Source organism: Puma concolor, chromosome A1 (genome assembly GCF_028749965.1).
Source record: "Puma concolor isolate L17-30 chromosome A1, mPumCon1.1.hap2, whole genome shotgun sequence".
Taxonomy (NCBI): Eukaryota; Metazoa; Chordata; class Mammalia; order Carnivora; family Felidae; genus Puma; species Puma concolor.
This window is the reverse complement of record NC_141667.1, coordinates 156,044,990-156,057,385: the sequence shown is the minus strand read 5'-3', so window position 1 is coordinate 156,057,385 and position 12,396 is coordinate 156,044,990. Positions and strand designations below refer to the sequence as shown.

The window sequence follows — 12,396 nt, the reverse complement described above, 5'->3', positions numbered from 1 at the left end:
AGAATCTGTTCCTTTGTACTTGTTTATTTATTGATTTTGGGAGAGAGAGAGAGAGAGTGTAAGCAGGAAAGGGCAGAGAGAGAGAGAAAAAATCCCAAGCAGGCTCTGTACGGTCAGCATTGGGCTCAATCCCATTAACTGTGAGATCATGACCTGAATCTAAATCAAGAGTTAAATGCTTCAACACCTGAGCCACGCAGGTGCCCCAAGAACCTGTTTCATGATTTGTGTCTCTCACTTTTTTTTGCTTTGCTCATTTGTATTCTTTCTTAAATTCCACATATGAATGAAATCATAAGGTATTTCTCTTTGGCAGACTTATTTCACTTAGCATTATACTCTCTAGCTCCATCCATTTCATTGCAAATGGCAAGATTCAATTATTTTTTATGGATGAGTAATATTCAATTATATATGTATATATACATATACATACCTCGTGTGTGTGTGTGTGTGTGTGTGTGTGTGTGTGTGTGTGTGTGTTATATCTCTCTTCTTGATCCACTCATCAACCAATGAACATGTGGCCTGCCTCAATATCTTGGGCATTTTAAATAATGCTGCAATAATCGTATGGCTCATGTATTCCCTTAGATTACTGGTTTTGTATTCTTTGAGTAAATACTCAAAGTATTTGAGTAAATACTCAAAATACTTACTTTGAGTAAATACTCAAAGTAAGTATGACTGCTGGATCATAAGGTAATTTAATCTTTTTTAACTTTTTGAGGACCCTGTATACTGTTTTCCACAGTAGTGTCTGAAAACTTTTTCTTCAGTGCATAGCTACATATGTATTCATTTTTATGCCAGTACCATACTGTCTTGATTATTACAACTTTGTAATGTAACTTGAAGTCCAGAATTGTGATGCTTTCAGCATTGCTTTCCTTTTTCAAGATTGCTTTGGTTATTCAGGGTCTTTGAGGTTGCACACAAATTTTAAAATCGTTTGTTCGAGTTCTGTGAAGAATTCTGGTGGCATTTTGATAAGGAATGAATTAAATGTGTAGATTACTTTAGGTAGTGGAGAAAATTTAACATTTGTTCTTCCAGTCCATGAGCATGGAATGTCTTTCCATTTCTTTGTGTCCTCTTCAGTTCTTTAATCAGTGTTTTATAGTTTACAGAGTAAAGATCGTTTGCCTCTTTGCTTAGGTTTATTCTGAGGTATTTTGTTTATGGTATAATTGTAAAATGGATTGTTTTCTTAATCTCTCTTTCTGCTGCTTCATTGTTGGTGTAACAGAAACACAACAGATTTTTGTACATTGATTTTCTGTATTCTGCAACTTTACTGAACTCAGTTATCAGTTCTAACATTTTTTTGGTGGAGTCTTTCAGGTTTTCAATATATAGTATCATGTAATCTGCAAATAGTGAAATTATTACTGTTTACAAATTGGATGCTTTTATTTCTTTTTGTTGTCTTATTGCTGTGGTTTGGACTTCCAGTACTATGTTTAATAGAAGTGTTAAGAGTGGACATCCTTATCTTGCTCCTGATGTTAGGGGAAAAGCTATGTTTATTCCCCTTTTTGGATAATGTTAGCTGAGAGTTTTTCATAGATGGCATTAATATGTTTAGGTATGTTCCCTCTAAACCTCCTTTGTTGATGGCTTTTTATCATGAATGGATGTTGTACTTTATCATATGCCTTTCTGCATCTATTGAAATGATCCTATGTTTTTTATTATTTCTCTTGTACATGGGATGTATCACAATCATTGATTTGTGAATATTGACATGTCTGGATCTCCATAATAAATCCAATTTTATTGTAGTAATGACTTTTCAATGCACTTAATTTTTTTAAATATTTATTTATTTCTGAGTGAGAGAGAGAGAGAGAGAGAGAGAGAGAGAGAGAGAGGCGGGTGGGGGGGGGGGACACAGAATCCAAAGCAGGCTTCAGGCTCTGAGCTGTCAGCACAGAGCCTGATGTGGGGCTCAAACTCGTGAACTGCAAGATCATGACCTGAGCTAAAGTTGGGCGCTTAACTGAGCCACCCAGGTGCCCCTCAATGCATTTTTGAAGATGGTTTGATAGTATTTTGTTGAGGACTTTTGCATCTGTGTTTGTCAGGGCTATTGGTCTGTGTAGTTCTATTTTTTAGTGGTGTCTTATCTGGTTTTGGCATCAATGCAATACTGGCTTCATAGAATAAATTTGGAATATTTGTTTCCTTTCATATTTTTTTGGACTAGTCTGAGAAAAAATAGGTATTTATTCTTAAGTGGTTGGTAGAATTCACCTGTGAAACAATCAATTCTTTAAATTTTGTTGTTGGGATTTTTTTTCATATCATTTTAAATTATTTGCTGGTTGTTAATCTGTTCAAATTTTCTATTTCTTCCACTTTCACTTCCACTGAAAGTGGAAGCTCATATGCTTCTAGGAATTTATCCCTTTCTTTTAGGTTGTCCAATTTGTTGGCATATAATTTTCGATAATATTCACTTAAAATTGTTTGAATTCCTGTGGTGTTGGTTTTTCTCTTCTCTCATTTATGATTTTATTCACTTGAATCTTCTCTCTTTTTTTTTCTTAATAATATTGGCTAGAGGTTTATTGATCTTATTGACCTTTCCAAAGAACCAGATCCTGCTTCATCGAATTGTTCTTTATTTTTTTTAAGTTTATTTGTTTATTTTGAGAGACAGAGGAGGGGTAGAGAGAGAGGGAGAATCTCAAGCATGCTCCACGCTGCCAGTACAGAGCCCAATATGGGGCTCTGATATGGGGCTCAAACCCACAAAACTGCGAGATCATTACCTGAGCTGAAATCAAGAGTCAGATGCTCAAACAACTGAACCATCCAGATGCCACTTCATTGATCTATTCTACTGTTTCTTTAGTTTTTATGTCATTGGCAGATGACATGATATTCTACAAAGAAAACCCTGGGTCATCTGGTGGCTCATTTGCTTAAGCATCCAACTTTGGCTCAGGTCATGACCTCATAGCCTGTGGGTTCAAGCCCCACGTTGGGCTCTGTGCTGACAGCTCAGAGCCTGGAGTCTGTTTTGGATTCTGTGTCTCCCTCTTTCTCTGCCCCTCCCCCAGTCATGCTCTGTTTCTCTATATCTTACACAAAACTAAAAATAAATAAATAAATAACCCAAAATACTATGCACACATAAATTGCTAGAACTGATATGAGAATTCAGTAAGGTCATAGGATAAAAAAAATGTTGCATTTTTAGACCTATGGAACAGTTTTGTAGAAATTTATTGCATTTCTATATACCAACAATGAAGCAACAAGAATAATAAATCAAGGAATCAAGGTCATTTACAACTGCACCAAAACCAATGAGATACCTAGGAATAAACCTAACCAAAGAGGGAAACATCTGTATTCTGAAAACTATAAAATACTGATAAAAGAAATTGAAGGTGACACAAAGAAACGGTAAAACATTCCATGCTCATGATCAGAACAAATATTATTAAAATGTCATACTACTGAAAGCAATCAATACAGTTAGCACAATCCCTATCAAAATGCCAACAGCATTTTTCACAGAGCTAGAACAAGCATTAAATTTGTATGGAGCAACAAAAGACCCCAAATAGCCAAAGCAATCCTGAAAAAGAAAAGGAGGCATCACTATTTCAGACTTCAACTTATATTACAAAGCTATAATCTTCAAGATAGTATGGTACAGTCACAGAAACAGACACATAGAAAAATGGAACAGAATAAAAAAAAACAGAATGAACCCACATTTATATGGTCAATTAATCTTTGACAAAACAGGAAATAATATCCAATGTAAAAACAAAACAAAACAAACAACTAAAAAAACAGTCTCTTTAATAAATGGTGCTGGGGAAACTGTACAGCAACATGAAAAAGAAAGAAACTGGACCACGTTCTTACACCATACACAAATGTAAATTCAAAATGAATGAAAGACCTAAAGGTCAGACAGGAAACCATAAAAGTCCTAGAAGAGAGCACAGGCAGTAACTTCTTTGACATAGAACTTAGCTACTTCTTACTAAATATGCCTCCTGAGACAAGGGAAGTAAAGGCAAAAATAAACTATTGGGACCTCATCAATATAAAAAGCTTCTGCACAGAGAAGTAAACAGTCAAAAAAAGTAAAAGTCAAAATTCAGAAAGGGAGAAGAGATTTATAAATGACATATCTGATAAAGGGATAGTATACAAAACATACCAAAAATCTTATAAAACTAAACACTCAAAAAAAAAAAATAAACAGAAACAAATAACCCAGTTAAAAATGAGAAGAGGAGAGGAGCCAAGATGGGGGAAAAGTATGGAAGTTTTTGTATGTCTCACGGCCTTGAAATACAGCCAGACCAACACTAAACCATCCTACACACCTACAAAACTGATTGGAGGATTAACACAACAATCTGCACAACATGAACCACAGAATTCAGCAGGTGAATGGTGTGGAGAGGTGAACTTGGGGAGAAAGAAGCTGGCAGCAGGGAGGGAGCCACTTTTGCAGGTGGGGAGAGGGCAGAGACTGGGGTGAGGGGAGAGAATACAGAAAAGCACCCCTCCCCAAAAGCAGCTGGAAAGTGGAAAATTGGAAACAGCCACAGGGACCAAACTAAAAAGGGAGAAAAGAGAAAGGAGAGGGTTTAAATTCCATTAAGACTGTAAACAAAGGGAGCACAAAGTCTGCAACTCTGCAGCTCCATACCTGGCGGTGCTCTGTTGGGAACAGCGAATCCCCAGGAACAGAGTGGGGTCCGGGAGGTTCTTGGGCCACACGGGAAAAAGTGGTTCCGCTGCTAGAAGGATATTTGGTAGAGAATGTTGAAGCCACCTGGTCCCAGAAGACTGCCACATTCGCTGGTGCTGGAACAAGGTCCTTAAGGGTGAAGCCTGGTGCCAGATGTGTGTTGTGATTTTCTACAATCCCTGAAACACTGTTGCTACACTATCTCAGGAACTTTTTCTGGGGCAGGCTGGCACCTGGCTGCAGTCTCAGGCACCGGCAGCAGCAGGGTCCAGCAAGCGTTCCTGGGTGCAGCCAGCATTTTGCCATTGCTCAGTGAGACCCTCTGGCGGAGGGGAGGAATGGGTCAAAGCCACAGTCCTTCTGAAGTAAGGGGCCGGGGAAAACTGCCGCATCTGAGACAAAACTCAGAGAGAGGTACTCCCTGGGGCTTGGTAACAGACAGTGAGGAAGCGGAAAGTGGATGAAAGCTGAAGACAGAGGACAGGTGCACAACATCATCAAAATAAAAAGCTTCTGCACAGTGAAGAAAACAATCAGCAAAACTAAAAGGCAACCAACAGAATGGGAGAAGATATTTGCAAACGACATATCAAATAAAGGGTTAGTATCCAAAATCTATAAAGAACTTATCGAACTCAACACCCAAAAAACAAATAATCCAGTGAAGAAATAAGCAAAAGACATGAAGAGACACTTCTCCAAAGAAGACATCCAGATGGCCAACCAACACATGAAAAAATGCTCAACATCACTCATCATCAGGGAAATACAAATCAAAACCACAATGAGATACCACCTGACACCTGCCAGAATGGCTAACATTAATAACTCAGGCCACAACAGATGTTGGTGAGGATGAAGAGAAAGAGGATCTCTTTTGCATTGTTGGTGGCGATGCAAGCTGGTGCAGCCACTCTGGAAACAGTATGGAGGTTCCTCAAAAAACTAAAAATAGAACTACCCTACGACCCAGCAATTGCACTACTGGGCATTTATGCATGGGATACAAGTGTGCTCTTTTGAAGGGATACATGCACCCCCATGTTTATAGCAGCACTATCAACAATATCCAAAGTATGGAAACAGTCCAATGTCCATTGACTGATAAATGGATAAAGCAGATGTAGTATACATATAAACAATGGAATATTACTCAGTAATAAAAAATAATGAAATCTTGTCATTTGTAGCAATGTGGATAGAACTAGATTGTACATCCTAAGTGAAATTAGTCAGTCAGAGAAAGGCAAAAATCATATGACTTCACTCATATGAGGACTTTAAGAGACAAAGCATATGAACATAAGGGAAGGGAAACGAAAATACTATAAAAGAAGTGAGGGGGACAAAACAGAAGAGTCTCATAAATATGCAGAACAAACTGAGGGTTACTGGAGGGGTTGTGGAAGAGGGGATGGGCTAAATGGGTAAGGGGCACTAAGCAATCTATTCCTGAAATCATTGTTGCACTATAAGGTAACTAATTTGTATGTATATTAAAAAAAATAAAAAATAAAACAAGTTAATAAAAAAATGTGAGGAAGACATTAATAGGCATTTTCCCAAAGTAGGCATACAGATGGCTAATAAACACATTAAAAGATGCTCAACGTCGGTCATCATCCAGTAAATACAAATCAAAACTGTAATGAGATATGTCCTCACAACAGTCAGAATGTCTAAATTTAACAACACAGGAGAGAACTGGTGACCCAATGGCAAGTGATTAATGAATGGATAAAGAAATGTGGGATGTGGTTGGTGGTAGAACATATTATCCTAAGCGAAATTAGTCAGAGAAAGACAAATACCATATGATGTCACTCATATGTGGAATTTAAGAAACAAAACAGATGAAAATAGCAGAAAAAAGAGAGATGCAAACCAAGAATCAGACTCTTAACTGTAGAGAAAAACATGAGGGTTACTGGAGAGGAAGTGGGCAGGGAGATGGGTAAAATGGGTAATGGGGATTAAGGAGGGCACTTGCTGTTATAAACACTGGGTGTTGTATGTAAGTGATGAATCATAATTCTACACCTGTAACTAGTATTACACTCTATGTTAACTAACTGGAATTGAAATATAAACTTGAAAACAAAACACAATTCCAAGTCAAGCAAGAATCTGCTCTGTAATTTGATTCACACATTCATGGACATCACCCCTTGAACCCTTGATGTGTAGACCTATGCTCTATTACACTATAACTCTTCCCACAATGATAATTATGAAAAAAATATATACTGAAATTTATTTAAGCAGTTTGAATTTTCTTTGTAAATTACTCATATTTTATTCACACATAGACATGTTGCTATAACTTGCTTTTATGTTAACAAAATGAAAATGATATTTTCCAATGGGTAAAGTGTAAGCAGACAACTTTGACAAAGTTGAATTCTCTAGAGTTTTTACAAAATTTCATTTAAGAAAATTCATGTTTATTTTATTTTTTAATGTTTATTTATTTTGGGGAGAGAGAGACAACATGAGTGCACTTAGTCAGGGAGGGGCAAAAAGAGAGGGAGAGAGAACCCAAGGCAGGCTCCACATTCAGTGCAGAGCCCAATGCAGGGCTCGATCTCATGACCATGAAGTCATAACCTGAGTTGAAATCAAATGAGACACTAAACCCACTGAGTCACCAGGTACCCAGAAAAATTCATGTTTACTTAAAAAATACACCATTAACATTAACTTTTAGAACTGATAAATTGAGATGTTTCTCTTGGAGAAATAATGGAATTTACAGGTGTCACTATAAATAGAAAGCTAAGGATTACGTTTAATGAGCTGGCTTTATTAGCAGTAAAAGGAGTATAAATTATTTTGTTTTTCTTTCTTACATGAAGTTAACTAGCTCCCCTTGGGGTCCAACTTAAAACTTTTCCTCTGTTAATAAATAGACTTCACTTACTCACTGAAGCATATACTCTGGATTTATAATTCCTGGCAAATAATCTTTATTTACCCTACCCTCTTCTTCCACTATATTTCATATAAATTTGGGATAATTAAGAAAAAGAATGAAATATGAATTTGTGTGCTAAAATTAATAACATAAAATCAGGGGAACAGTTTTTGCGTATCACCAGCCATAGCTGCCTCTTTCTATTCAACATAACTGAAGAGCATGTTTTCAAAAGACAATTTCTGGGTAGGGTTAAATATGATGAATTCTAGTGGTTGACAAGTGGCTATGGTTTTCATGCTGTCTCCTTTACAGGTGGAGATTTGATAGTTGGACCTGTCCAAGACCCTCTCTTCATTTATCAGTTTCCAGTACGGAGGAGACTATAGAAGAAAAGCTTTCCTAACAACAACAACAAAAAGGTATGTCAACTGCTTTTTTCTCCTAGGTGCACTCTCTTCCACAAGTATGCAGTTGAAATTCTGCCTGTAGACACTCTGTCTCTGTCTTTCACTATCTCTCTCACTCTCCCTGTCTCTCTGTCTCTTGTTTCTCTGTCCTTTTCTCTGTGTTTCACTCTTTTGGTTTCTGCCTATGGACTCTCTTTCTCTGTCTCTTTGTTTTTCTCTCCCTCTCTCTGTCTCTCTTTCTGTTTCTGTCTCTCTTTTCCTTTCTCTCTCTCTACCCTTCCCTCCGCCTGTCTTGTTGCTGTGTGAGTCCTGTGATCTGATTGCCTAGTATCTTAGGTTGTGCAAACAGCAAAAAATACTCAATAGAGAATTAGAAAAAGGACTAGGAAAGTCTTTCACATAAAAGTCTACAAGGAAATAACAAAAAAGAAGAAATAAAGGCAGGACAAAAAGACACACTGGAAATATGAGTTAGTGGAGAAAAGAGAGGTGTTAGAGTACAGAGGGTTTAAAGGACTTTATGCAAACTTCAGGCTATATCTTTTACATTTATGTTTCTCTGTGTTTAAATATTCTCATAAGATTAAAGATTCTCATAAACATTTTACTTTCTTTTTATTTGGTTAGTGTTGTGGTGCTTTGTTAATAGCATCTAGCATTGGTATGGAAGGTAGTCAACACATTATATAACCAGTCTATATCTTCCATTTAAGCACAGGCTAGCAAATTTAATTCAAAGATTTTGATAAAGAACACAAGTGTATCACTAAAAATATATATACACAAAGGAGACATAGGCCCATAAGCAATTTCACACTGACTTCAAAATGGTAAAAAAGCTTAGCTTTGAAACAATTACTTTTCTAAGGTCATTACTATAGATTTGGAAGTTCAATTGTTTAGAGGATTAATTATATTATTCCTTCTAATATTGAAGTAGTGAAAGTAGTTAAAATAAGTAGATTTTGTGTATTATTGTACTTTTATGACATTGGAATTTATGTTCCATAGGAACTAAGAATGAAAACAAAAAAATCAATCCTTTGTCTTGCTAAATGTAAACTTTATTATTATTGATTATTTTTTCTTATAGTAGAAAGAAATGGAATTATTTTTAACTATTATATTTTATACTAGGAATTTGGGAAAATCATTTTATTTTGTAGAATTTCTAGTTCCTTTTTAGAAAATGGATATTAATATTTGATTAGTAAAATGTAGAAGTGTGCTGTGTAGTATATATGATATAATGAGTAGAGGTGGGAGAAATTCTCAGTGTGAAACCAAAACCCCATAATTCATCAAAAACAAGCAGTTGCATGATGCAGACAGTGATTTGGAAATGTTATTATTCCTTTGAATAGAATATTTGTCCAACAAAATTTCACAAATAATTGTTATCCAACTTAAGATACATTTATCTCTAGCATTGTAGTTGATGTAATATGGGAATAGATTTAATGTCACAATTTTAAAATAAGACCATTTTTGGTTTTTGCCTTCCTTTCATTTCAGCAGGAAACTTTCAATAGTCAAAATGGGTCATGAGAATTTCAGTGTCATCAGTGAGCTGATCCTTGTAGGATTTTCCAATTACCCCCAGACTGAAATTCCACTCTTTTTTCTATTCTCTCTGGTCTACTTGGCAAGTCTCTTTGGAAACACAACTGTCATCACTTTAGTCATTCTATATTTCTCTCTCCAGACACCCATGTACATCTTCCTCTGTCATCTGGCCTTTCTCAACATATTTTTTAGCACATTTGTGGTCCCCAAGATGCTTTTTAATTTTCTCGCAAGCAGGAAAGTTATATCTTACAACTTCTGTATTGCTCAGACCTACATCACCTTATTCCTGGAGTCAACTGAGTGCTTTCTCCTTGCAGTAATGGCTTTGGATCGCTATGTGGCCATTTGTTACCCACTGAGATATCTGCTCATCATGAACTGGTCTGTGTGTGTGGCATTAGCTCTGGGGGCCTGGACCATTGGCTTTTTTGCCTCAGTGGTGCCTCTCTACCTCACAATTCTTCCACTCTGTGGTCCATATGTTGTTGACTATACTTTCTGTGAATTGCCCATTCTTCTTCATATGTTCTGTGCTGATACATCCCTGCTGGAGACCATAATGGCTACAGGAGGGGCTGGAACAGTGTTATTCCCCTTCCTCTTCATTATACTCTCTTACCTTCGCATCCTGGTGGCTGTGATGACAATAGACTCTATTAAGGGCAGAAAAAAAGCCTTTTCCACATGTACTTCCCACCTGATTGCTGTGATCATGTATTATGGAACAGGAATGATCCGGTACTTAAGACCCAAGTCCCTCTATTCAGCAGAGGGAGACAAACTCATTTCTGTGTTCTATGCAGTCATCAACCCTATGCTGAATCCTTTCATTTACAGCCTAAGGAACAAGGAAATGAAGGAGGGTATGAAAAAAGTTATGGGCAAATACAAACTTAAAACAACAAATCACAGACTAGAATCTTTATGATTCTATAAGCACTCTTATAAGTGTTCTTATAAGCGTTTAAGGCAATGCTTATTTTTTTTAACCTGTGTTCATATCCAAATACTATGAGACTAAGCTCCACCCCAAGTAATTTGGATTTGGCAGACTTGCAGATGAAAGTAGTCATTACATTTTTACAAATCTCCTCAAGTGTTTCCAGTTCAGATTTCTCCCATGAGTTAATATTTATGTATAGTTGTTCTTTAAGTGTTAGAACATTGTTATATCAACTCAATCAAATAGTTTGTGACCTGCACGATGAATTCCAGGTCAACACATTCTTATCCTCTGTAGCCACTCAATTTAGAGTATTTTATTCTCTATTTTTCCATTTATTTTGCAAAGTTTCAAATTATGACAAGGTGACCAATCCTACTCTACTCATATGCTCCATCCTTTGAGGGATATAAATCTGAAGATACAAGTCTCAGATCTTTACAGGGGTAAAAAAGGCAGGCTAAATTCTGAAATACATGTCATTAACTCTTACAAAAAGAAAATATATCTGAAATTACTAATGAGAATTTTTTAAAGAAATATAAAACTCTGTCCCCATTTTACTGGTTTTACTTTTTATTCACCTAAACTTTTACTTTTTGGTCTCTAATTTTAGGAAAAGGATATGATTTTTTGAAATTGAAAACTGAGAAAAAACTTCTCAATTACTTAAACTTTAGTTATCTCCATATGGAAAATAGCTTTAGGAGTAAATACTAACCGTCATTTAATTTATTAACTTTTTAGCTATTTAAACATGTTGGCTACAACAGATTTGCAACTATAGTAGTTTGAGGAGCCATATGCTAATTAGTTTAATACTGCTAGATTTGGAGGCAAACTGAAGAGTTAATCCTAGGTTCAATCACTTAGTTGGTGCATGTACTTTATCAAAATCTTCCCTGTGCTTTAATATCCCACTTGAAAAATCAGGAAATGCAATGTATAGGAGTGTAAAAGTGAACACATATAATACAACTAAACTATGGGAGAGGCTTAAAACACACAAGACAAGATCATTCTCCATCTGCTATTGAAAAAAAGAAAAACTTTGTGCTAGATTCTACAATATTTTATAAAGAAAAGAAATGTACAGTAATTACATTAAATAAAATTTTTTTCAGATTATCTTTTCTAATATCTGTTGGAAATTGATGTTCCCATGAAAGTGGAAACTCCTCTTTTCAAGGTTAGGTTTGTACACTTGGAATAATCTAGAGGATCTATTCATGTGTCTAAGTATGAGGCCCAAAGAACTTAATGTTTCCAATTAACATATTTCATACCTGTGTACCAGAGGAGGGCTAAAACATATCCCTGTGTAGCAGCCCTCTGACTTCTTCAAAGAAATTTAATTCTAATATATGGAAGAACCAGGATTTGTTCCTCTGTCATCAAATTTTATTAAATTCCAATGTATAATTCATAAGGAAAAAAAAGGAAACAAATCTTAATGTGGAATGAAGCAATAGGTGTCTGATTTGTAATATTTTTTTTTGCAATACTTAGGATTCCATGGCAACATTGTACAAACTATGCATGTGGATGGTTTTCTTTATTCCAAGTTCATTTAACAGTGGCTCTATATTAGTGAATTTTCTTGAAAATAATACAATATTTGTAGTGATCCCAAATGTTGTCATCAAAACCAATACATAGTAACATTGTATCTTGCTCTTATAACCATTTATCCAGCAAGCAGAACATACTGGGGTAATCGTTTGAAAGGGAAGGAGTGAGAAGGCCTGAATAAAAACTGAATTTAACTCAATATATACCTTGAAATCAATGACAAAACTATCCTTAGTTCACTGCAAAATGATCTTTCCTT

At 35.9% G+C, this 12,396-nt stretch overlaps 1 protein-coding gene across 1 annotated transcript; it reads left to right on the top strand.

Annotated features, from left to right (window-relative positions):
• Window positions 1–9,590: 9,590 nt before the first annotated feature.
• Window positions 9,591–10,550, top strand: LOC112856852 (olfactory receptor 2A12-like). The gene has a single exon (XM_025920154.1). It carries the CDS (start codon window positions 9,591–9,593, stop codon window positions 10,548–10,550), a length of 960 nt encoding a protein of 319 aa, XP_025775939.1.
• Window positions 10,551–12,396: the final 1,846 nt, after the last annotated feature.

Bases quoted from the DNA above. Each gene is read 5' to 3' on its own strand.
- LOC112856852 (XM_025920154.1), top strand. From the start codon at position 9,591: ATGGGTCATGAGAATTTCAGTGTCATCAGTGAGCTGATCCTTGTAGGA.